Raw genomic sequence first — 27,578 nt, 5'->3', positions numbered from 1 at the left:
CCGACACCCCCGAACCCCAGGCCCAGCGGGGGAAGGCCCCGGTCGTCACCCCAGCGTTCTTTGTGAAAATTAACCCCTGTTACTGAGTCCGCCAGCCAAGAGCTATATTAATAAATTTGCCTTTATACAAATAATATTGCTCACTTTTGCTGTGGCTGTTTTTGAAGTGGTGCTGTACATTATATACTGTGAGCTGTTTCTAGAATTTCTACTTGTATTGGATCTTGTTAAATTGTGAATGAGGTCATAATGCTGAAGCTGGGTGGTGTACAGCGGAACGTTTGAAATCAAGCATCTGAAGTCGTACAATATTTGATCAAACTTGGTGTGTTTAGATTTTTGTTTTTTTTTGCTTTTTGTGTCTCTTTGTCAAATTAACACCTATGCAACATTTAGAGTCTTCATTTAACTTATCATGCACATTTTGGGAATGAGGGAGATATCTCGAAACCCCCCACACAAGAAGGCCTAACTTGATATTCAAACCAAGAACCTCTCGACTGTGAGGCAGACGTGTTAACCGCTATCACACAGTGATATTTTTATTTTTACACTTGGACAAAAGTTAAGAATAACAAACATTTTTAAACACTGCACATACAATTAGTTAACAGCGTTTCCCACTGATTGAGTGTTGTTACATTATTCATGAGGGAAAATATCACAGCAAACTACGAACATGGTTTGTCTCTTTTCAGTGTGAAATCTGGGTATGTTTAATTGAATGCAAGATAGATTTACTCACAGGAAGCCATAACTTATTACATTTTGTGAATGGCAACAGGTATCCACACAGGTTGAAATGGTTTCGTCTGCCATCTAATGGAAGAGGATGTCATTCTCTTTCAAGATATATTTTTAACAAATTCTCACTTTTGGACAAATTAAATTGGACAATTTTCTGCAGCACGTCGATTGATCTCTGCCATCATGGCACCTTGGTCGGGAATCACAGAGTTAAAAAAAAATCACGATGGTGGCAGTTCGACATTTAAATGGAGTTTGACCAGTAAACCAGCTAGATTGTGTTTAACCCCAGAGGTTCCACTGTATATTAAATCTAATGAAATTCGATATTATGTGACATTTTGTATTAGTAAATCAAGGTGCAAACAATTGCATGAGTGCACAACCTCCCCTCTTCCCAATTAATGTTAACGTTTGTGGGAATGGTTGCCAGAGGGTGGACGCAAATGCGGGGAAACACGAATAGAGTTATGTGAGGAACTTTATAAAAACAAGTAGACAGGTCAGTAGACTGGTCGTCATGACTTGGCATGGCGAGGACAAAGAAGGACGAAGAAGGCTCGTGGGCGAGGACGAAGAAGGCTCGTGGGCGAGGACGAAGAAGGCTCGTGGGCGAGGACGAAGAAGGCTCGTGGGCGAGGACGAAGAAGATTCGTGGGCGAGGACGAAGAAGACTCGTGGGCGAGGACGAAGAAGACTGGTGGGCGAGGACGACTTAACTGAGACGTGGACGACCTAACTGAGACGTGGACGACCTAACTGAGACGTGGACGACTTAACTGAGACGTCGGCTTAGCTTAGCTTAGCTTAGCTTAGCTTAGCTTAGCTTAGCTTAGCTTAGCTTAGTTTAGCTTAGCTTAGCTTAGCTTAGCTTAGCTTAGCTTAGCTTAGCGCGACAAGAGACACATATTCCCACACAGGACTTTAACATCAACCATGCTCCCACACAGACTGGACAAACACAACAACTAAATACACTAACACTAATGAGACACACCTGGGGAACACAATAGGCAGAGGGCACTGATTGGTCACATACACTGGGAAGGGAAGAGACACACAGGTGGATGAGATCAGACATAACGAGACAGAGGAAGAACTCAGTGTGACAAACACCAATCACACACAAACACAAGAAACACACCCAAAACAAACCCCAACCCCTACAAAACCGAAACATGACAATTTAAAAGTAATTAGCCAGTCAAGGCTTCTTCCGTCAAATGACAGTAATAATGATGTCATGAAATATTAACATCCCATAAAATGTTAGATTTTTAATCTAAATTATCTCCATGCATGAAGTGAGTCTAAGATGATAAATGCCTCTTTTATAAGCCTACAAGCCCAATTCTCTCCTGTGTTAACTGTCCCACAGATACCCGACACTTCCCCCACCAAATCAGCCTCCTATTTCCCGGACACGTGGTACCGAAAGCCTTACGAGGAAACCAGCCGGTCCAGCTCTCGTCCCGCGCCCGAGGGCGCCGGCTCCATGCCCAGTTCAACGGGCACCCCTTCTCCTGGCTCGGGGATCTCCTCACCGGGGTCCCTCTCTGGATCGCCAGGGACCATCTCCCCGGGGATTTGCACCGGATCTCCGGGTTCTCTAGGCGGCTCTCCTGGGTTTGGGACGGGCTCCCCGGCCTCGGGCAGCGGAAGTTCTCCTGGGAGTGAAAGAGGGATTTGGTGCGAGAACTGCAACACAAGGCTGACAGAGCTGAAAAGACAAGCGTTAAAACTTCTCATCCCTGGACCTTATTCCAGCAAGGTACGTACAGTATGTGTTGCTCCGCTCCCAAAAAACGATTTGCGCCATCATTAACTGTGACATTTGGACAGCGGCTTTTATTAATTTGCTTACCCGTGCTCGCATCATTACCTAGCCTTAGGTGTAGCTCTGTAATCTGGGTTATTGTTCTCATAAATCAAAAGGATGCGCTGATTTGTCCAACACTCACTGGCCATCTGCGCAAGGAGGGGAGACCAAACAGCTGTTTGCTCTCGGATTATTGTTAAGGGGAGGTGTTCATCCATCACACACACAGACAAGATGAGTTGGATTGTTGTGCTCCATTTTACCTCATTGATTACATCACCTATAGGGTAAATCGATTAGCTCCCTTTATTGTATGGTGCGTTCTGGTCCTGTGGGATTTAACACAATGGATTACTTAAAGAAGCAGAACATAAAGAGCAAATACTAATACTTATGGATTTGCTGCCTTTTGCTATTTTCTTTCGCAGATGGCAAAGTATATATTTTAATTGTCTTATGGTTAATCCATGCAATGCATTTCAAACCTACTGTCAATATGCACACCACAAAGGCTGGGAATTGATTAATAATATGGGGTTAAATCATACACTGCACACATTGATCACCATGCATGTAAATCCTTTTTCACACAGTCATTTTCTAGGGACAGTTTTAAAGAGTGCAATAAAACATTTTAGTAACACTAAGAACGGGGAAGAAATTCAAACTTCACATCAGAAGGCTGGGGCTCAGATTCAAACTATCAACCTCAGAACTATTGTATAACTACTTTTCATTAAATTAGCCACATCTTTTATGACAAATTTCAACAGTTGTTCATTTGGGTTTATGCCCATAATTGCGCTTGTGACATAATAAATATGTGGGGAGTGCACAGCATCATGTAAAGAGGCCTCGACGCGCTCTTGGGAGACCCAACATCTGGAAGTGTTTGCGTGTGTACGGCAATGTTTAGCCGGCCAATCAGCCAATAAAGCCCACCTTGGCAGTGTATCAATGCCTTTTTTCGTTACTTCTTCTGACGATATCCTAGCATAAAGAAAGGTTGCAAATTTGGACGCTGGACCGGAGTTAACCTAACCTTAGGTTAGCTTTGTGCAAGTTAGGGGCTAAATATAGATTTTAAACTTTATCAAAAGTAAAAAAAAAAAAAAACAACACCCTGGTTTCTGCCTTTGGTCAATGAATCCTGCAATCCTGGCAGTTAAAATAAGTTATTTTAACCTGAAATGAAAACCTTTCCATAGGTTTTTTATGCTGCTGTTTTAGCGCGTCAGCTGCATCATTGTATATGCTTTGGTACGTTTCGAAAAAGGTGAATATGAGACTTGGTAAAGTGCTGTGGACAACAGATGAGGTAGAAAAATCGCTATTTAAGTGGTCAAAAGTAACCCAATTATGGATCAAAAACGGACCGATCCATTTTATTGGTCAATTTGATCCAACTTTCTGGGTTGTTTTATACGAAATTACCTTCTTTTCTTTTTTTTACCAAAGTAAAAGATGAGACCAATATTTATGAGTTGTTTTACACTAAAAATCAATTTCTTGACTCAAAGTTGGGTCAAATAGACCCAAGTAGAGGATCGGTCCATTTTTGACCCAAAGTTGGGTTATTTTTAACCCAACTGTTTTTAGAGTGTACCATTACGATTAAATTGGATTTTTCATTTTTTGGGGACGATGACGTGTTTTTCGGCAATGGTACAATTAGTAGCCCATTCGAATGGATTCTGGATTTAATGATCCACAAATATGCAAACATGCATTTGGTGTCCAAGTTTAGGCGCTACTATCAGATTTCCTGATTGGCCAAGGGGAAAATGAATGTACAGTTAATTGCTCTTTTGTGAATAACTTCATATATAATCATGGGAAAATCTCTCGAATGTTTGGATGCCAGAGTTGCTATGTCATAGTGTCAGGAATGTTGCTCAGCTTCCCAGCTGATGTCATCAGACAATCAACAATCAATTCCACTCAATCAGCAATCTAAGTCTTACCAATCAATTAATTGATTAATTATGCCCATCTCTAGTCTCTGCTGTTGACCGAAGTTTACAAGACCACATGGCTGTTTTCTGTAACAGCAGCGGAAAGTATTCTCACGCAGCCAAGCTCCTAATTCCGGACAGCTACCACCAGTTATCCAAATTAGTTATGTATCGCTGCGTGCCAACTTGTATAAAATCAATTTATTACACAGAGTGCTCATGTAGTGTACACAGAATAATTGCAATTATAATTACTGATTTACTGGGCTTCCAATGGCATCATTTATGCCTTTAGGTCTTCTGCCGCAGCTGACTGGATTTCTGTGAGGAAACCAGCAGGGTCACACATCAGGCTCGGAGTTAATTGGCAACCTATAAGCATGTTTTATGCATCATTGTGGGAGCAATAAAATATAGAAATGGGGAGTCAAAGAAGAAGTAGCAGTCAGTAATGAACAGTGTGGAAGCTTGTTAAGATAGTGACAGTAGGAAACTGGAAAATACCTATGCAGACTGTTGATGGGAAGACGAGGCCTACTAATTAGAATGTTTTTTTGGGGTCTGGGTCTGGCTACTGCGTTTTTCCTCTCTGTGTGTAGTGTTGTAATTGGGTGAGGAAATAAATTAAACAAGTTTTACTTGCTCCACATGAGGAACTTTGCACTCACCGGGACTCCATAAAGCACATCTATTCTAAACAATTTAATGAGATTTAATACAAATGCTTAATACCGGCTTATAAACATATTGTTGAATTAATACCTCTTTGGCAGTGATTATTATTTGATCCCACTGGGAGATACATTCGATTAAGTGTCATTCATTTTTGTGCACAGATTCAATTTCAATGTCAGTTCACAGTCTAAATCTAACATTGTCAATTCATTGTCTGTCGTCCATATGAGAGAAAAGACTGTAGGTTAATAAGAACAATCTCAACAATCACAAAAGATATTCTCATTGTAGCCCAATAGATGACAGAATGAGCACACATGTTTCTGTGTCTGTAGTTCCAAACAGTTTTTTCTTGAATTGAAGTGACCCCACACTGTTACAACGGTCGCCTCACACTCCGTTGTCGGCCTGTCTTTAATTCAGTGATCTGAATACATGGAGGAATCATGCTTGCACAGACACACTCACAAGGCTGCTAATAGTATGCTAATGATGACCTTCAACAGCCTTACTGTTGAATATTGTGCACTTGATTTGTCTACTGTATATGTGTGTGTCTGCTCATTTGTGCTAGTTGGGTAGCAAGCACACAATATATACGTCTGCACACCCCTGGTCAAATGCCAGGTTTTTGTGGTGTAAAAAAGTGAGACAAAGGTCAATCATTTAAAAAATGTTCATGGTGTAAGAAAGTATGCACAGATCAAAACAGCAGTCAGTGAAAGCACAAAACAAACTTTCAGGCTTCTGCTAGAAAGCAAAAAAAAAAAAAAGTCAGGAAAAGCCTACTAGAACATTTGAACTTTATTTGGGTTCAATTAGAGGCACTTTAAATGCTGTCAGGTGAGTAATGACTCCCATATAACATTGAGTTTAAATAAATATGAGCGGGTTATTCTACATATTGACACCCTCTTAAAATAAGTGCCTAAGTAATTTTTTTGCAAAAATTATAATTTTTTTCGTCTAAATCATCTCTTCATGATGCAAATTGTTAAATTTTTTTGGTGTTTCCAGAAAAATCTGAAAAAAATATTTTGGCGATTATTTTCCGAAGGCGTCGATATAGTCATGTCCCACTTTTTACTTCCCCCCTCCAAAAGATAACATCTTATTTTCCAATTGAGTGGATCATGCAGGTTATAGCTCACATTACTGGTAGAGAAAGTTCTCAAATGATTTATCTTGGTCTCATTTTTTTTTAAAAATATCACAAACACCTAAAATTTGAAAAGGGGTGTGTAGATTTTGCACATCCACTGCATTCCCTTAAGCATATTGTATCATAATTTGGCAACATGCAATTAAAAAAAGTAATAATAAGAGTTATTGTGAAACTCATTCGTTCTCCATTAAATGAGTTAATTCATTTGTGTAGCGCTACAATATTGCCTTCCTTAAGTGCCTCATTAATTGTGTTTTCTTCAATTAAGGAGTTCAAGTTAATTTCATCTATATACCGGTAAGTGCCAAATCACAGAAAAGTGTTACATCAAATACATTTTTAGATGAATAAATAATGACATTTAGGAGTCAGCACCATCCTAAAGTCGCACAAAACCTCAGAATTAGAACTTGTGTCATGGTGCATCTTATTTTCATGCCAGAACAAATATTATTATTCTTCTATTATTTCCCGTGGGAAATGTATACATTTTTTAAACCAAACATGATCCACTGGTGCCCCAGAATGAACTGTTTTAGAATTAGGAGCCATAAAACTGTTTTGCACAATGAAATGCGATGGGGGGAGGGATTAAATTGAACAGTGTGTTTTCAGTTTTTAGATGCATCAAAAAGCAAAGACACTTTTGACCGCAGGACTCTGACGCACATCTGGCAGCACAGCTGTGCTCACTTAGGGCTTGTGTCCATGTGGTCGTACTGCTGTGTGTCTGTCTGCATACTCACACACACCCCAGTCATAAAAACTCATCTGTGTGTATGCGGCTCAGGAAAGTGTGTCACTATTTGTGTGTTTTAAAAGGACAGTATCTGTTCCAAATCTTCTAGAAGTCAAAATAAGATGTGTTTATGAAGTCAACTATTTACACTTCTGAGACACAAACAAAGCCATAATAGGCCATGTTTAGGAATATATTCAATACCACCTGAAGATTTACTGAGGGTGCAGTCAACTTCACAGATGACATAGTCGTGACTTTGAATTTTTATGGAAATATACTACACATACTTGCTCTTATAGTGTTGATTTTAGCAGAACTACTGGTGTGTATCCAAGGATGGGGCAGGAGAATGAAGGCTCTTAACAGATGTGCGGAGTTTTAATACTTGGTCCATAGATACAAGTATTGATGGCCATAACTCCTAACGTAGACATTTTCCTCCTCTACTTTTTTGTTAGTAAATCAGAATTATAATTTAAAATTAGATGCTTATTGTGACATCTAGTGCATAAGGGTCTTTGCAGTTCTCATGTTCGAGGTTTGAGTTTGCAAGTTAACTTTGCAAATGCAAGTTATCTCGAGGTACTCTGGCTTCTTACAAAAAAAAAAAAAAAACATGATACAGTGTATGGGTGTGAATGCAAATGTGAATGGTCCTCTGTAATAGGGTTGTTCAATACAACTTTTTTTTTTTCCAGGGGAGTACTTTACTCAACTCTTGAGTAGTCACCGATACCAAGTAGAGATAAAAGCTATTTGATATATAACATTTTCACCAAAAAAGACAGATAATTTAAAAAGAAAGACCTATATATCCCAATATACAAAAAAAAAAAAATCGTGAAATTAATGGCAATTTCTAATTTCTATTTCCTGATGGTAAAACGGCCACAAGAGGGCACCCGATCCTGGTATCAGCCACTGTAGTGATACCTTGGAATAAAGCCTGACGCATTATGTTGTATCGGTACTTACCCATCCATAGTCTATATGTGTTCTGTGACTGACTGGCAGCCAGCAGCCAGCAGCTGCAGCACACCCACCACGACCCTAATCAGGATAAGTGGTATATACATTTGAGAAAATAAGATAAATATCATGACTTCTCCCACAAAATACTGGTGAATCCTCTTTGCAATCGCTCTTCTGTGGTAAAACACAGCATTCGATAGAGGTTGAATTGTCCTTGAAAGCATTAACCGCTAACCCGCACAAATCCTTTTAATAACGATCCAATCAGGGGACGATCTGACCTTGAGATGAAGTCAGGCAGAGGTTTGACTTTTGTAACTGCACTTGTAGATCACTCGTCAGCTCCCAAACACGAGCGAGGTCAAACCACTTGCAGTCCAATCAGCTCAAACAATCCCTACTATAAACAACCAATATATTTATCATTATTTATCTACGCTCCTCAAAGTACACCAGGGCTACAGTATTATTGTCCAGTTCTCAGTCCTATAAGAATGTGCTTCTCCATGCATGCAGGTAGCTATCTTCCCCGTAATAGGCAAATCCCCAAAGACTACAGAGGGAGGCCTAGCGTAACCACGGCAGCTGGTGTTGCCACGGCAGCGACATGTGACAGATGTGAGCCGCATACATATCTCCATCAACATTAATGGCCTCCTCATAGTGTCGGCGAGAAACAGGGAGGAAATACTGTATATCACCTTCATGCGTGTGTGTGACAATGATAGAGAAATTGAGTGTGAGCATGCCCTCTCGATGCCTTTCAGGTGCGAAAGGCATTACCATATAGAGCAAGGCGGTGAGTGGATGGAAGTGTGAGAAGAAAGGGATGCTTAATTGAAGAGAATTGAAGCAGGTCTCATTTGTGTGTTAGCTACTGTATGCATTTTTGACCATTGTTTGCCATGGAACCTCATTTTGGGGGAATTTATGTTCGAGTATTCTTCTTTTTTTTTTTAATCATCTCTGGCAGCATTTTTGGTAATTTTGATAAAAAAGATTAACGTTGGTGAGGTGAGGAAATAAGTCCTGTAAAGAAACAATAAAGTAAAGGCTCTGTTGGTTAGTAACAGTAAATATTAGTTTAGAGGTATTTATATAGGACTGGAGTTACTTAAGAATGTAGCCATCAAAATACACACACTAAAAACAGAGGTTTATTTTCGTGGACAGGCATCCGTGCGCTTGGCGTAAAAACGGTGCATGTTGTCATTTTTGTCGCCTGTGTGCAGTCCCACAGTGGCGCAAATGCCCTCTTCTATCTGTGCTAGTTTAGCAAAATAACAAAAGAAAGGAAACCATGTGCACAATCAAGTCTGCTCGTTGTGCTAGAATTGCGTTGGGCACGAAAATACAAGGCCCTTTGTCTTTATATTTCTTAATATTTACTGTATTTTAGCTTTTTTTTTGTTTGAAAGCCTTTTATTTGTAAATGCAAAGTTTATCTAACAAACAATTAAGAACTGTTTTAGTGCTTGAAAGTGTAATGGGAAAAATATACGATTTTAAATATTATAGAATTGTATAAATATAATTTGTGTTGTATATACAGTATTATATTGCATTGTATTTTATCATATAGAGCTCCACAGTGGACTAGTGTTTAGCACGTCTACTTCAAATTCTGGGTATGAATCTTGTATGTTCTCTCTGGGGATTTTGACTCCCCCCCCCCCACTATACAAGAAAAATGTATGCTATGTTAATTACGACTGTAGTCTAAACAGTTCGCACTGTATATGTGGATATGAGTTGGAATTATTATTTAAATGTGTCTTAGTCCTGCAATTGACTGGCAACCAGTATATTTTATTCAGCTTCTTGCCCAAAACTGGCATCAACCATCACCCCGAACAGGATAAGCAGTTTAGAAAATGGATGGATGGACAAATAACATTGCATGTTCTCATTGTGATGCCCAGGACCTCAACTTGAAAATACAGAAAATGTTTAAGAGTGATGAAAAAAAAAAAAAAAAAAGAGCAAATACTGCCTTCAGATTGTAGTACGGAAAAAAAACATCACGATCTGAGATAATGCTGGGAGTGTCATGTGTCATGGCTTTTAATGCTGCTGTGTCACCGACAAAGCAACAACTATAATATCTAAAAAAAAAAAAGACTAATCGACTTAAGAACGAAGCTCATCTTTTCCCAGACAGTTTCAAAAGAACAAGATAAGGTCTGGCGCACAACTGAGTCTTCAGATAACAACAAGCGTTTCCCCTCAACTCAACTTATCGACAGCACAAATCTCATTTTGCGGAGCTCCTTCATGATGAGGTGGAACCAGCAGCTTAAAACCTCAAACGAACAAAAATATTTCATTCCATGTGCTGTCTTTCTTGTTTGTGCAGCTTTGAAAATGTATACTAGCAGAGATAAGGGTCCAACTTGTTAGATGTGTGCAATATTCAAGATGTACAGTAAATCCATTCATGTATTTCCTATATCGTTTGCCCGCCTGAAGCCTATCACAGCTGAAATTGGGCGAGTTGTAGGTAATGTCTGGTCGGTGCTGGATTTCACTTTCCTTTCTTTGATCCTTCCTCGGGTCTCCTGACAACCTCACGACTATAGCTGGATTCGGAAGTATTCGGTTTAGGTGAACGGTATGGGATTTTTAATAGGTTTTAGGTGAACTAATGAGTACACACACACACACACACACACACACACACACACACACACACACACACACACACACACACACACCCCCACACACACACACACCCACACACACACACACACGCACGCACGCACGCACGCACGCACGCACACACACACACACACACACACACACACATACAAAAAAAAAGCAATGATGATGACACATGTCAAATCGGTAAAATTACCGAATGAACAATACTGAGCTCTCCAAAAAAAAAGAAAAAAAGAAATTGGGCGAGTTGCGTGGTTCAAGGCGTAAATGTTCATATGCTAAGTTGCACAGCAGCGCAGCTAAATATTACGTTAAAAGTGCCCAACCTTCAACCATTGTGAAGTGACGCTCAGATAGGACTGTGGTGAAATATTAATTGCGCGCATAATCCACGCACAGCCGCACTGATATTCATCTTGCTGGAAAATAGCCCACTTGTAATATTAATTATTCATATGATTCCCTAATAAATTCTTAAAATGATGCCATTATTGTTGTTCAAGCATTGACCCAAAGCAGACAGCTAATTGGTCTAATTACACCATTTAGAAAGCTGCCTCGGAAGAAAGAAGCTACAAATAACAGGGGGTCTTCAGTTTACAACTGAGTTTCATTTCTATGACGCAGAAGTTATACAATATGTCTATATGTATAGTTAGGTCATGAATACAGTAAAGATTTGTATGAAATTTACTTCTAGGTTTCATCCCTCAATGTTCTATACTGCTGATCCTGTTCAGCATCACAGAGAGCTTAAATCCATCCCAGCTAAGTTAGGGTGTAAGGCAGACTACACCCTGGACTCGTCACCAGCCAATCACAAGATACGTACAGAGACAGACAATCATTCACTTACCTTTTCTCCTGTGGTTGACTTGCACATTGGAAGTTTTGCAAACTAGTACCTTGGCGTTTGTAACCATGACCATTGGGACCATCGTACACTGAGGATCCCCAGTCAAGATCATCTGTGATTCGAACTTTGTTATTTTAAGTTCTGAAAGAACAAAGAAAAATTCTGAAGGAGGAAACAGGCCCTTCGCTTGACACAATGCTTTGCCAAACCACAACAATCGACCCCTAGTTTTAAGCTTGAAAGGATAAATGGTGTGGTGTGTGTGCTCTTTGCTTTTTTTGACCCAGGCAAATAGAGAAAACGATTCTTGCCTGACTGGCCTTGTAAAGCAGAGGTAAAGAAGTACTGAGTGGCAATGAGACCTGGTGCTTTAGTGGCCTCAATTCCAGCTTCATTCGGATTTTTCTGTCTGTCAATTTCCTCTCCGTTGAAGGAACTAATGGAGCAACATGCTTTTTAAGTGCATGAACAGCAGAAAGCCAATTATTCAATGAAGATTCCTATCAGACCTTTTCACATTTATAATAATTCTGCTCACAGACAAACGCCACGGAAAGCTGAGATTGGATGAAAATGTACGCCAGTGATTTCATTAACAGTATGTGTGCGTGTGACAAGAACACACTGCTTTACACTGCAGAGTGGTAGTTAAGGCGGTTAAAGCACCTGATGCCTTGAAGTCCATGGGCTACCATGGCAACTGCCTCTCCATCATACAGTAGTCAAGCATCAGTCCCCTGGCCATATTTTCACACTTCCTGGAAGTGTGATACATGAATTGAGATGCCCCTGATACATCTGCGCATAACGCTTATCATCTTCCTCGCCAACCATCAAATCGGACCTTTTTGGCATTGTGCTTATTCTTGCGCTTTTAAGTCTGGAGATTCCAGCAACAGAGCCAAGACGAGAAGCTGTGGCTAGCCCAATGTTCCTCTAGCATCATGTGCCAGCTCTTACCCTCTGACGCTGTGAAGTCTCACCCGCTGATCGGTTTATTTGAAGATCCGTTAACTGCACTTCAAACACCAGTCAGGCGGCTGCCGCACAAGCTCACATACACACAGATGCATTCATCCTCAACTCATCCCACGAGGTGTTATGGCGATGTGTGAGGGAGACGGGATACACAATATGTGTGTATGTGAGCTTGAAATTCATGGACATATAGTTGACTTTTTGAGCAAATTCCAGAACAAGTATGTGTTTTTCATAAGCAATATTTTGCTGAAACAAAAGATTGTGGCCCTATTTTTGTGCCCAGTGCAAGGCTAGCACAAAGTGCAGTCATTTTTCAAAATTGTCTTTCTTTTGCTATTTTGCTTAACTAGTGTAAATAGAATACACTTACATAAATATTTCAAGCCTAACTTAAGATTTATGTATTTATTTACACTAGGGGTGTGAATTGCCTCGTACCTGGCGATTCGATTCGTATCACGATTCATAGGTCACGATTCGATTCAATACCGATTAATCCCGATACGAATCTATTAATTGATTGTTGCCATTTTTTTTTTAACTCAAATTTAGAAAATACTAATCAGTAAACTTGTACATGTACACTGTAAGATTTGTATGAACATTTATTTATTTATCTGAAAATTCAGGCTTATAACTGAGCCACTGCATTTAACAAACAGGTTGCAGTCTGTTTCATGTTTGAACAGCACTGAAATAAAATATTAAGGCCGAATGTTACATTAATATAACATTCTTCCATGCTTAATGTGTAAATCCTAACCCTAAGACGTTTTGTTGAATATTCCCATAAAAAATTGATGTTTAAAAATCGATATGGCCGCATATCGAATCGATTCGAGAATTGCGCGCTCTAATATTGCAGAATCGTTTTTTTCCAACACCCCTAATTTACACGTTTTGAAATTATGCAGCTGTACCTAATTTTGTGGCTACAGCGATTTAGCATCATGCACTCTCTTTGTATGTTTATCTTACATCTGTGCAAAGCAGCAGAACTTATCCTCACGTTCATCCTCACTTCTTATCGGGAACAAGGAAGTAAAGAGGACAAATGAGAGAAAGTATGGAAAAAGATCAAGCTTAGCTCGACGGAGTGTGTCTGTGCGTGCATGCGTGCGTCTGTGTGTGCGCGGGTTAAAGACAGAGAATTAAATTGGCTGTTTGTTCCTCACATGCGCCTCAGTCAGACACTGAATAGCCTCGAGCAGTTCAACTTTCCAATTACCTCGAGCAGATAGAGCCCGCGCGGCTCGATTTAAAGGCTCTGAAATTGTTGTTGTTGTTTACTGTTATCTGCTATTGACTGTGTGTCAAAGATGGAGTTACGCAGCCCTATGTATCCCTCTCATGCCCTCTTCCTACTCACTCGACGTTCAAATGGACAGCCAATCAAAAGTGCCGCGCAGGATCTTCCTGCACTGCAGGAGACAAGCAGCTGTTCTAATGCACTCGATACTCAAGGCCCGCGGGTCGAATCTGCCCAGCCATATGGAATTATGTTGCTATCTGTTGCACCCGATAGACCTTGATTTATGTTATGTAGAAAGTTATTTTTAGGTGGTTGGATGGATTTAATTAGTACTTTCAATTGCTAAAAAAATTGTCCTCAGTAGCTTACATCATACTGTATTGTTCATTGAGACTGATTCCTCTGCTGGTTTTACTGTTGTGCACTTTTGTCACAATTGGTTCAAGATGTGGTTAATCAACCATCAATTCCACCCAATCAATAGAATTCCTAACGATCAATCAATTGATTATAATTCCTATGATTTCTCTGTGCTAATGTCAGCGTCTCCGCGAGTGTCTACTGATCCCCTCGGAGAAGCAGCGCTAACAGTGGCACACTGTGGTTGCTCTCAGGAGGTCCCGTGAATGAATGGGTGCTACTGTGTGAATGTAACGCCCCGAAGGCACGCTCAGTTGGCGCTGGCTCGCACCGTTTGGAAGGCAGATTAGTTAAAGAGGTTGTTAAGATGGTCCAAGTGCACACTCAGAGGGGGTATGTTTATTTAGTGTTTTCCATGCACTTATCTTTAAATATTGGCTCTCCATCCTGCCTTAGGGCGACTTTTTTTTATTTATTTTTTTTTTTTAAAAGTTCGATTCATTTCAAGTGGACAGATGCATGAACTGACTGAATGGAAGCTTTTAAGATGCTTCTCAAATCACAAGAAAGCCTCACTTGCCTTTTAGCCAGAATATGGAGGCTTACTTATTATACCCCATGTAAGCTGGAGTTGTCAGGCAGATCGACCTCATGAGCATCCCTCACTAACCTTGGGATGGAAGGATACTGGAAGGAGGAACATATGGATGGGAGAAAGAGTGGTAGGGGATGGGAGGGCGACCATGTACAGTGTTTAGGAATAGGCAAGATGGATTACCTGAGCTGACAAACAATACATCACTGTCAGAGAGAGAGAGAGAGAGAGAGAGAGAGAGAGAGAGAGAGAGAGAGAGAGAGAGAGAGAGAGAGAGAGAGAGAGAGAGAGAGAGAGAGAGAGAGAGAGATATTCCACCAAGTTGGTGCAATAATGGTCCGCTCAAGGGAAGAGAGAGAGAGAGAGAAGGAGATAGAGAGAGAGATCCCACCAAGTTGGTGCAATAATGGTCCACTCAAGGGAAGAGAGAGAGAGAGAGAGAGAGCAAGAGAGAGAGAGAGAAAGAAGGAGCGAGAGAGTGCGAGAGAGAGAGAAGGAGAGAGAGAGAGAGATTCCACCAAGTTGGTGCAATAATGGTCCGCTCAAGGGAAGAGAAAGAGAGAGAGAGAGAAAGAGAGAGAGAGGAGAGAGAGAGAGAGAGAGAGAGAAGGAGAGAGAGAGAGAGAGAGATTCCACCAAGTTGGTGCAATAATGGTCCGCTCAAGGGAAGAGAAAGAGAGAGAGAGAGAGAGAAAGAGCGAGAGAGAGAAGGTGAGAGAGAGAGAGAGCAAGAAAGAGAGAAGGAGAGAGAGAGAGAGATTCCACCAAGTTGGTGCAATAATGGTCCGCTCAAGGGAAGAGAAAGAGAGAGAGAGAGAGAGACAGAGACAGAGACAGAGACAGAGACAAAGACAGAGAGACAGAGAGAGAGAGAGAGAGAGAGAGAGAGAGAGAGAGAAGGATGGAGAGAGAGCAAGATCCCACCAAGTTGGTGCAATAATGGTCCGCTCAAGGGAAATATGTAGGGATGTTTGCTAGCACGTCTTTTCAAACCCAAACCAGAATAAGAATTCACTCTTAAGCACTCACAGGTCCAGAGTACCAAGTCTAACCTGTGTAGGCACAAAGTTACTGGATACTACGACACTCACAAAATGAGAGCCCTTGGTGGTCAAAACCGTCAGAGAAACAAAGACGGACAGAGGGACCAAGTTCCGTTCATTTGAAGTTGGGCACAGACATAAAGAGTTGACGTGATGGCTACATGAGGCGCGTCTGTTTTCAGTATTTTGTACCCACTTAGGCAGTTTATTATCCCACTACAAACATTCACTGGTCAAGCCATCCTATTTTTACACCCGCATGCGAATGCGCTCACTGTACAAAACCTTGTTTTTGTGGCGAGCGCTTCATCCGGGTTAATCCGTAGTATCGTTGACCCAACCGACTCATTATGGCTGCGAAGCGCTGCATGAAAGTAGCCTCTGCCGAGGCTAAGCTTGTCATCAGCATCATTGTCCAAAGGGCTTCAAAAGATCGGTAGACGTCCGCATGGACCCCGCTTCTTGTGAATAGACGTTCAAAGACACAATTCAAGGAACCCCGCTTCTTGTAAATAAACGTTCAAAGACACAATTCAAGGCTGCGACCATCTACGAGGATGCATCAAAATCAGACAGCCCTCATAATTCAACAGCCGGTGATGATGCGGATTGTGTGCGAGTGTTTTTGAACGACGTTAATGGCTTGAAGAAAACACTTACGGTGATTTATAGAAGGTCGTTAACAGCAACCGAGTCTGGATCCACATCAGACGCGGGCGCAGTATGTCGGATGGCTGTCACGTTGCCTTCTGGAGGTTCGGTCACAGTCAATGAGCAAACTGTAATTAGCTTCACACAGCTCTTTAGTTAAGGTTGTGTTTGAAGACATGTTAAGATGACCAAAATTACTCATTCCCAAGTAACCGTTTGGGGAACGCTTTGTGGCACGCAAACATTCAAACGTGAAGACGCAAACACACCAAAAGTCCCAAGTGAACGACAATGCAGCAGTTTATTTACATTCCCCCGCAGCTACTTAGCTCGGCATGCTAATTAATTTCCGCATCACCATGGTAACGCAATTCGCGGCATCTTTTCTTTGTTACAGCGCGTCAACATCACAAGCGTGTAGATGTGTTTAGTGAAAGGCATGTGTGCTATACTGTAGTTCCCTTTTCACATTTGTTTAAAGGACTGGACTGACAGGCGGTCGTTTCAATTTACACTTGACTCAAATACCATCCTTTCCTTTACAATCACGGTGTCAAACCATCTCACCTGCTCCCCCCACTCAATTCAGTTGCATTTTTTTACCTACAGTAAAGAAAACCAAATTTCAAAGGTTTGCAAATTAGCACACACTGAGCTAAAAGTGTTTCCAGTTAAAAACTTGACCTTGACGTAGTCATTCGTCTATATATGTTTTGTTCATATTCAATGTTTTACAATGGCTCATTTTCTGATACTGATTTAATGTACAGTATACTACTACCATTATTATTATATTTTACTATTGATTTCTTCTTTTGTTCATACTGAGTGTAGTTGCATTCTATTAGTCAATGGTACAAAACAGCTCAAAGTAAAATATTCACAAGTAGGCTACAGTAAATCTACAGACATCAGTGCCTTGGTATGCATTTATTTTGTTGTTCGTGGGAGCCCGTGGTGGCATAGCGGCTAAATTGACTCGTCTTCCCGACAGAAGTTGGTTAGGGCCAAGTATAAATTAAAATTGCCGCCGCTAACTCAATATAGCGTCATCCTGAAATGTTTAAGCGCTAATTAAGGATGCTGAAAAAAACAATTCTATAATAAATAACCCAGACATTGTAGAATGTGGTGCCTGTTCCAAGCGTTAGCGGCTAGTGGCTATCAGCTAGCCGCTAGGCTTTAAGAGACATTGGACTACTTTTCAAAAGCAGTTTAATAGACAAAATGAGTGCACACTTTGTTGTGATAGCCTGACACAGTTGGAGTTCCTACTGATCATGTTTTTTAAACAAACCAGGCTGACTCAAATGTGCTCTTTTAGCCGGCAATATCACTACTTCCTCTCCCAAAATCTCACTAATGTTCTAGAGAAGAAAATACCTGTTTGCTGGTATGCACAGTTTAAATTTAGGCAAATAATTTTGATTATCTTATATTATTTAATAAATGAAAACTGAGAGGTTATTCATTATTAAAGGTGCATTGTGCCATTTAAAAAGTTAAGCTTTTTCTACATCATGCATGCTCCACCAATGCCCAGATGAGTACGAAGAGCCCTGACGTTTTACTCTGACTGCACATATCAGCTTTTATCTTCCCTTTATAGTCGAGTGTGCGGACTCTGCACACTCCACAGTTTCTTTGAAGAGGAGAGGGGCAGAGTTTTTCTTACCTCACTTGAAGTCATGTCTTCCTTTGTCAACTGTGGCTGTCGCTTTAAGATCATGCACGTACTCGCTGGCGCACCATGAACGAGCCTGACATAGATGCTGCAGTTACGCTTTGGGCCAGAGGTGGCAGTTGCGAGTAAAAAAGTGACAAACTGCACAACGATCCTTTAAGTGGAATGTCTTATTTTTGCTGGTGTCTTTATAATTGCTCTTTAACCAAGCAAAAATATGTTTTTATTTTATTTTATACAAATACTTGATTATTCGATAGAATTTTCAGTACAGTATACCAAAATATTCAATTGTTGTAGCCCTATTAAAAAAAGAACATTTGGTGCAATTCTGCATGAGATATTTTCTAATTAATGAAGACCACATTTACATAACACACACTACACACACACACTTTGATACAACTTCCTAAGGAAGTAGTATCAAAGCGCTCCAAATCTGCTTGGATGCTGATCACAGCAGCTTGTGGCAATATTGTTATTCTTAGAATTGGCCCAATCTGTTTGCCAAGTTGATTTGGTATGGTTCTGTGTGCTTTTCTCACATGAATCTATCCATTTTCGATTGTGCTTGACTTTATTGAGCCCATATCTCACTGAGCACTGCGCGTACCAAATGTTTTTTTGTTTTGTTTTGTTTTGTTTTGTTTTGTTTTTTTAACCAAAGTTCGTTCAAGATTGCAAAAGGTTGCTGGGACTTTCGGCACACATTCACAAACAGCTTTAATGGTCGCAAACAGTTTTTCTTGTTTCAAAGGAATTTTTAACATGCTCAAATTTTTTTACATTTCACCATATTGTGCCAGTTTTTTAATTACCTCATCAAAATGCTTTTAACCATCCTTGTCCCTTGAAATGCACTATATAAATAAATAAATATAATAATAATAATAATATAATATATATAGTATTTTTGGTCATCATTCATGCTGATTGGCTGAGAAGGATTAGATAAGAGTTGGGGGGTAAAACGCATAATTAATGACAATTGCCCCAAAAAAAAGCATACAAAATGAGGCAGACAAACAGCGTCTTGAAGATTATTGTGGGTGTGTGTGTGTCTGCAGTCGTTTATACTGTAACCTGTCATGGACCTTAATTCTGCACTGGACTATGCACTCAATCCTTTACACATAAACACACTGTCACTCTCCATCATGATATCATATTATATGATCGCTGGCGATCCTACTTGAAATTTATAGCGTTTTCACACTCTCTTTTTCCGCTGTTTCCGTTTCTACTCCCTGCTCATCCCTTTATCATGGCTTCACACTCCTGCTCTCTGCCTTGCATGCATTTACATGCGTGTGTGCTGTGTGAGTGTAGGTGCAGGAGACCGTCTGCGTCTCTTCTGCATGACTTCACTGATCCCAGACCTGCTGGGGAATATGGCTTCATGTGTGCATATCATCCAGCGCATGAAAGCGAGTAGATGAAGGGAGCTAAATGAGTATTGGAGGGGAAACTGAGAGGTTTGCCTTCCTCGTTCACTCGACTGGAACTGATTATGTTGTGTATACACACACACACACACATACACACACATGCTCATGCTGTCTGGTTCATGAATTAGAATTTTTGTTATATTCTCCTTTCTTTCCTAAGTGAAGAAGGGACAGAATAGACATCATGGTTGAGGGCTGCATTCACACTAGGAGTGTTAGAAAAAAATCTATTTGGCAATATATCGCAATATTATAGCACGCAATTCTCGAATCGATTCGATATGCGCCCAAATTGATTTTTAAACATAATTTTTTTTATAGGAATATTCAACGAAACGTCTTACATTGGATTAGATTCACACATTAAGCATGGAAGAATGTTATATTAATGGAACATTAAGCCTTAATATTTAATTTCAGTGCTGTTCAAACATGAAACAGACTGCAACGCGTTTGTTAAATGCAGTGGCTCAGTTAAATGCCTGAATTTTCAGATAAATACATTTTCATACAAATCTTACAGTGTACATGTACAAGTTTACTGATTAGTATTTTCTAAATTCGAGTAAAAATTTTTTTAAAAATCACAAGAATCCATTTATAGATTCGTATCGGGATTAATCGAGAAAAAAAGAAGAAGAAGGGATTAATCGGCATCGAATCAAATCGTGATTTATGAATCGTGATACAAATTAATTTGCCAGGTACGAGGCAATTCACACCCCTACACACTAGCATTACAAAACGTCACATTTTATACCATAATCAGTTGTGGTTAAAGTAGGGGAGAGTGGGGTAAGTTGATCCACTTTTCTTTTTCACGATCACCACAGAAAGGATGATTGTGATTCTGCTTACTTCATGTAACATTCTGCGTATATTGTACTTCACTCAACTGAGGTCTCGTGAGATCCCATGTGTAGTAAACATATTACATCCCATGTATCTCTGGAGAAATATCATAAATTGCGATCCATTACGCTCAGCTAAAGGCCATATGTGTGTGTGTAGTGTGGGTTGGGTTTTGATTGGCATTCCATGTACTCCACCTACTGAGTGTACCTCCAGCGTGCACACGTGAAGAAAAAAATATAGCGGGTGTAACACGACCGTCTCGACATCTTCCATCAAATCTCAGTATTCCTTGCCAAGCCTGCATGGGCACACGCACAAACACACGCACTCAGTGCCACATAGACTGATTGTCACCGAACCACGAGTCGCCGAGGTCAATGTTCCGTCCGCTGTTTCGACCTCACAACATTTTTCTGTCACTCCTTCACGTCCTGCACGCGCCGCGTTTGTCTGCCCTTGTCGGAGGAAATGAATGAGGCGCACACATCGACTATCAGGTGCCGAGACTGATGGAGTCGCTCTCGGAATACTGATGAACTCAAGAGGACCGGCGTGGCGAGAAGACAGACGAGGGAAGGGAGGCAAAAGGCAGCACGCTCATTGACGAGACGAGGTTCTTATCTCGCCACCGCTGTGCTAATATGTCTAATAACGCTGATAATCATGTTTTAAACCCAATTTGGCATTGACTTAAAAAATAAAATTGCCCATCTCCTCCCATCAAATAGCTTTTCTTCAAATTGAGCTGGAGCTTTTCTGCCAACATAACAACATAATACTGGCCTAATTATGTTATTGGAGCAGCGAAGCAGGAAAACCTATAAGTTACTGTTTGTAAAGATAAATGACTAAACAGAATTAGAGTGGAAAAGGGAAATATAGAAGCCCACAGGAGAGAGAATTCAGTGAAATGTTGAAATGAAATGTTTGTCAACAGCGCATACTAAAATGCTTCTCACTCCCAGAACGATCCCCCCCAAGACCATCACCACCCTAACCCACAGCTCTCAAGTTCCTTTTTTTAATGAGCGAGCTTGCCTGCTGCCCCAATCGCTCTAATTTGGTACAATAAGGCTCTCATCTCAAGCACTGAACACCATGTCCACTTTATTGCTTCTTCACAAAGATAGGGAGAGAGAGAGAAAGAGAGGGAGAAAGGGAGAGAGAGAGAGAGAGAGGCTGGCTGCTATTAGCAGGGAAAGAAGTCAAAGGAGATTAAATGTTCCTTTTCCCACTGATTTGGCAAATGACAAACTGTAAATTCCTTCCAAACGGGAAAGACTAGGGTACCAGTTGGTCTTTATTGGCATAGTATTTACAGTAGTTAAATCACAAAAGAATTATAGACTAATTGCCATTTGTATTATTAAATAAGGCAAGTGTTTTAGGTTTGGAAAGTAGCAACCCGCGATTAAAGTCAGGAAAGGCTCAGTTGTCTCTGAAAGATTGTCCCGAGCCATTATCCTGTGGTGTAGTTTCCATTAAGAGTAATATTTTTGTTTTAGCGTAAAAGCTATGCTAAATGCTAAACCTGACTCCATGATTGTGGGGTGAAACGAAATGATCAGTGATCACCAATTCGAAGAGAAATAGACGGACAACTGGTACTAATGGAATAACCTACAGAAAAGCCTGAAACTTTAGATTACGCATGTGTCCCTAATAAAGTGTAAGTAGGATATTTGTGGTTTGACCACTGGCACAGGTGTCAAATCCAGGTCCAGAAAGTAAAAACCCTGCCACTGTTTGGCTTTAGCCACAGCTGATTCTACTTAAACGGTAAACGAGCTGGAACCTGCCAGATGAGTAGATTCACCTGTAGCTAAAGCCAAACAAACTGTGGCAGGGTTTTTACTTTCTGGACTTGGATTTGACACCACTGGATATGGAGTAAGTGAGTAAGTGACCGTGATGGATAACGACTGGACCAAGCCAAATGAGTTCTTGCTCTTAACAGAGGGCAACAACCTTTGAATGGTTGAAGAGTAAGACCGTTGAAAAATGTGGCTATAATAGGTTGTTGGTATAATAGTGGTTCACATACAGTAGCAGACTTTAGTGGAGGGCAGTTCTGACTCAATGCCCCATTCACAACCTCTCAGCGATTGACTGGTCTGCCTTTCGCCATAGCTGGGATAGACGCCAGCCTTTGCAGTGACCCAGGACAGGATAAGTGGTATCAAAACATGGACTTCTAGAATACTGACAAATCCTAAGTGGGCTGGCCTGCTTTGGTTTTGTTTGTCATATCTAACACATCCACAGACAGATTTTTGAGCCTACAGTGAAAAGTCAAGACATGCATCTATGAACATCACGGGCATCTCTGCAAACAGGCTGTGCAACCAGTCAGCTCAAGATGCCGGATGAGTGAGTGTGTGGTGTGTTATGCCAATCAGGATTATGCGTTTGGACGCTTGCCTTCTTGTATGTCAATGTTTAAAAACGTATGTTCTTGTCAGTTTGTCCGACTAACAGGGTACTTTTTATCCCAATATACATCTTGTGTGTGTGTGTGTGTGTGTGTGTACCTGTGGTTTGTTGACACAAGCAGCTCTCTGGTTGAGAGGCTACATTTTACCATCAGATGAAATGCGGCCTTGTGCGCACCCACAGAAGGTGTATTGATTGAGCTAGAAACTATATGAGGTCTTTTATTAATAGATGCCCGCTTGTGTGTGTGTGTGTGTCGCACAGTGCATCGCATTGATGGTTTGCCACACTAGAAGACCACCAAGATTCAGATCCACCACATAAACAGTTCCAGTACGGAAACCATGTAAGGGCTTGAAATTGGAATTTGAAATTGAAAATTAAGAATAGCCGCCGGCAGCAGACCCTCCTGTGTGGAGTCTACATGTGCTCCACGTGCATGTGCGAGGTTTTCTCTCGCTTCCTCTTACATTTCAAAAACATGTCCCTTTAAATTGGCCGGAATATGCAAATGCTAGTGCGAATGTTTGTCTAGAGGTGCCCTGTGATCGCCTGGCAACTAGAAAACAGACTGATGGTTGTTGCAGTTTGCGTCTTAGAGTGTAGCCCTTTGGCATACTGGTTTCTTGTTCAACATTTGGGCCTTTTGGTGCCATTCAGAATTTTTAGGATGTTTTTGTTTAGCAACTAGAAGGATTCAAAATATCCATACCCTCAGATATGGATACTTTGACTCATTATAGCCGCTAAACAAAAACATACCTTTCTTAAACTTTTATATGTTTTAGAGAACATGTGAGAGACTACATTTCCTGAAAAATTGCGTGAAGGTCACGTGATCCAAAAAGGTCAAGTTACTAAAATATGCGCCAATTTTGGAATCCTCTTTTTGCAACAATACCTGTTTTGTGAAGATTGACCCAGTAGTTCCTGAGATATAAGGGTCCAAAAAAAGGCAGCCATTTTGCCAAATTTGTCAGGCCATAGCTCCCAAACAGCTGCTCCAATAGACCTAAAATTGTAGTTTTTGTTTTGTGTACACCAAGTTTCATTCAAATCAAAATCTGCATTGTTAAACACACTTCAGTGATTAGGCATGGATGGCCAAACTGTTTGAGGGGCTTTTGAGGAGGGTTTTCATCACCTCCGGTCAATATTATCTGTCTAAATGCTAATTCATCACCAAATCGTTTGAAGATGGTTTTCCACCATTTGCACTGCTTGTCTGAGGTCTACTGGCTCCATTACGCAGGCCCAAGTCACCCACTGTCAATTCTGCTTTCTGCCTGGTTTACCACTTCATCAGCTGTCTCTTTGACGGATGCGTGCAAGTGGGAATGCGAGGGGATCCGTGTAGATTATATGCCCATTGACGAGAAGTGAATCTCAATATGTCACTTATTGATCGGACTTCAACGGAGAGTTCATCACGTTGATTCATTTTCTTCCTGCCGAGTCTTCCTCGCTGATGATGAAGTACTGACATGTTCCGTCTGAACAGGATGTCTCTAGTGTGTTGTAACAAGTGATGTCTTTTTTTTTGGGCCTTAGCATTTTAAATGTTTCGTTTAACAAAACATGTAGACCAAATTAAGCTACAGGGTTTTTTTTTGTACGTCGTCTTTTTAGAAAGCTGGAAGTTGGTCAGCCATGCTGACACTATTTTTGACACTTGTTTGATGCCTACATTACAGACACTCAGTACTTAATATGCTATTAATTAATTTTTTTAAATAAAACCAGTAGTTTATGGAGCCTTGTGGAAAAGGTCCACATTATGATGAAAAAAATGTATTTATAAGAGGATTTTCAAGTCAAGCTAGAGACTGCTTTACATGATACTTTCCTGAAAGCTTAATGAAAAACATTATGACACTGTGAATGCTTTCAGTTCCTTTCAATAAGATGCTGTGCACAGTGTGTACTTGAGAGAATTTAGCACGAAATTGTGTGAAAACATTATCATCTCATTACCTTAAACTGGACGAATATGTCTAAGCTCAACTGCATATCCATGCAAAGTCACTTTCCATGACAATGGAGAATCCTTTCTCATCCGTGTTACTACAAAATCAAACTGAACTCACATATTTTTAAAATAACATTTATAACTGTCATTCAAATACAGTACCATACTTATATCATTGTACAATAAATGCCTACATTAAATTAATTTGAAGAGACCTGATGTAATGGAGAGGAAACAAAAAGGTGTCCCTGTCACCTCAGTGGTGTTTTACAAATATTGTTGGAATGTTGACAAACTACAAACATATGCAGTTTGTTAGCAATCTGAAACTGAATCATCTTTATCGGCCAAGTAAAGCTGGAAAAGGAACGGCTAAAAACATTGCAGAAGTTAGCCTTTATATTTATTCAGAAGAAAAATATTGAAAACAGAAGCTGTTTTTTGTTTGCTGTAATCTTGAATTATATCATTTTAGCAAACAACTGTTAATTAGCGCTTTACAAATCAGTATGACTTGATAAAAGGGAAATCGAAAAACTAATTATGTTATGTTTGTGTCCATTTTTGCATTTGGCTGTCATTTTTTTTCCCTAACCACAAAAGCCCTTTTTTTTTTTAGATTGTTATGGTTAGGCAATTAACGTCTTGTATAGAACAGTTTTATATTCAGACATTTTACAGATGGAAAAGAATAATCATTATGCATCCATTTTACATAGCGGCTATTCTGTTCAGGGTGGCAGCTTCAAGACAACCATTCACACCGTCACTGAGTGGGAACTGAACCCACACTGATTGTATGTAAGTCAGGCAAATGAACCATTACATCAGCAATGGCTATGAAGCTTCAGTGTATTGAAATGGATGAAGTATGAAATTGGTAGCTATTTACATTGCGCTTTTTTTTTTAGCTACAGCGCCCAAAGCACAAAACCTCACATTCACCCATTCACACACCAGTGGTCGGCTGCTGCCACACAGAGTGGTGCCAGGTCCACTGGGAGCAAATGATGGTTCCGTGTCTTGCTCAAGGACACTTCAACGTGGTCACCAAATGCGAGACGACCACTCTACCACTGAGCCAAGCCGCCCTAAGTAAATAGAAATGAGCCTAAACTCTTGTGTTTCTCTCTTCCTCCCCTAGGACCCGTCCTTCCCCCTCCTCCTCCATGATAAGCTGCAAGTCCCCAACAGTTCCCGGCGGGCATGGAACGAGCGCGACAGTCGCTGTGACGTGTGCGCCACTCACCTCACGCAGCTCAAACAGGAAGCCGTGCGCCTGGTGCTCACCCTCGACCAGTGGGATTTGTCTCCTTCCTCGTCCCCTCCTCCCTTCTTTGGCCGCTACGCATCCCAGGGAGCCTCCGGATCGAGGGAATGGCCCTCTTCGTTTCTCCCCTCCTCTTCCCCGTCATCCGCGGCTGCCGTTTCACACCTCACTCGCCCCTCATCGCCGTCACCTTCCCCGAGTCCCAGCCAGACCCCGACACCGAGCCCCAGCCATGCACTGTCCGCCCCTGGTCACGGGAGTCCTTCTGCTGGACAAACGGCTTCCTGCGCACCCTTGAGCCAACAAGCGCACAGACTGGGCTCCAAACCCAGCTCACTGGGGCTCGGAGGTGGGACGGAAAGACGGAACGGGTCGCCCGGTTCTGGAAAAACGGCGGTGGCCCAACAGCAAACTGTGAGTGCAGTAAACAGTCCAGGGAATAGCAGTACAAACAGCAGTAACAACACAGCAGGTCATCAGCACATGAACAGAACTAATGGAGGAGTTACGCTCTATCCGTACCAGGTAGGCTATCTGGAGAATTACCCAAATTCTTCAAATAATGGTCAGTGGCCTTGATTTACTCAAGTTGAGAAAGGGCAAGGCCTTCTTTTTCAGAGGAGGTCTTGTTCAAATGCTTGTGTTAGAGTTGACCTATAGCCACTGATATTTGTTGATCGGTCGAACTGATACTTGCATTACATTGCATCTATTTTTGGATCCTTGCTGCTAATGCGATAATTGGATGGGGAAGAAATTGTTCCCTACTTAAGTTTCTAGCTTTCGTAACAAGCTGTTATTTTTTTTTCTTCCACAAGAGACATTTATTTGTTCAAGTGGTTGGCAATGAGTCTATTAGAGTGGAGGCTGCGAGCAATTAATTAATTTATTTTCAGGTCAATCCCAGGGACCAGAAGCAAGGGTATAATTAAACAAAAATATTACAATATAACAAATTAATAATTCGTTTGTAATCAACATTTTTGATTTCTTAAATTCACATTGTGCATAGCAGCAAACTGTATTTTCTTTTCTAAAAGCATTACTATATAGATTTTTTTTTAAGAAAAAGGATACAATATACTGTAAATTTATTGTGCAGAACTCAAGTCAAAATTAAAACTCAGGACTATTGTGAAAACAAACAACTAACACTACTGATATGATAAATATTGTATATTATATCAATATACTCTTTATTCATTATTGGTTCCCAGGGTTTCAGCCAATGGGAATAGTGGGGAGATAATCTGCTCTTCATTAGTACAGCAGACATGCAAAGAAGAGCGACATCTAATGTGTTTGCATTTGGGATTAATTAGTTAATGTAGTATGCATTCACGCTTGTCATTTTCACATCATCTTTCCCTTTCATTCTCCTTCCTCTGTGCCCTTTTCTCTTTTACTGTATATTAAAATGCACTTCATTGGATCCACGACAAGAG

General features: G+C 40.7%; 1 protein-coding gene and 1 long non-coding RNA gene across 12 annotated transcripts in view; one reads left to right on the top strand and one right to left on the bottom strand.

Annotated features, from left to right (window-relative positions):
• kif26ba (kinesin family member 26Ba) overlaps positions 1-27,578 on the top strand; it is a 74,130-nt gene that overhangs the window by 3,973 nt on the left and 42,579 nt on the right. For 6 of the 11 annotated variants that reach the window (XM_086071110.1, XM_086071111.1, XM_086071104.1 and 3 more), the window contains exons 1-2: positions 1,952-2,518; positions 26,008-26,658. In XM_086071110.1, coding sequence (XP_085927236.1) covers positions 2,063-2,518; positions 26,008-26,658 — 1,107 coding nt within the window. In that variant the 5' untranslated portion in view covers positions 1,952-2,062. Of the gene's footprint in view, positions 1-1,951; positions 2,519-26,007; positions 26,659-27,578 lie in introns of those variants that run through there. The other 5 variants (XM_086071108.1, XM_086071107.1, XM_086071114.1 and 2 more) reach the window with 2 other exon arrangements.
• Positions 190-26,781, bottom strand: LOC147176966 (uncharacterized). The gene is made up of 3 exons (XR_015094352.1): positions 26,656-26,781; positions 26,113-26,515; positions 190-2,414 (listed from the first exon to the last, which is right to left on the bottom strand). It is a non-coding gene; the product is annotated as an uncharacterized LOC147176966 (long non-coding RNA).

This window comes from Leptonotus elevatus, chromosome 3 (genome assembly GCF_054856555.1).
Source record: "Leptonotus elevatus isolate MCC_2025b chromosome 3, RoL_Lele_1.0, whole genome shotgun sequence".
Lineage (NCBI taxonomy): Eukaryota > Metazoa > Chordata > Actinopteri > Syngnathiformes > Syngnathidae > Leptonotus > Leptonotus elevatus.
Note: the sequence above shows the minus strand (reverse complement) of the source record. Positions and strands in the feature narration are given on the sequence as shown.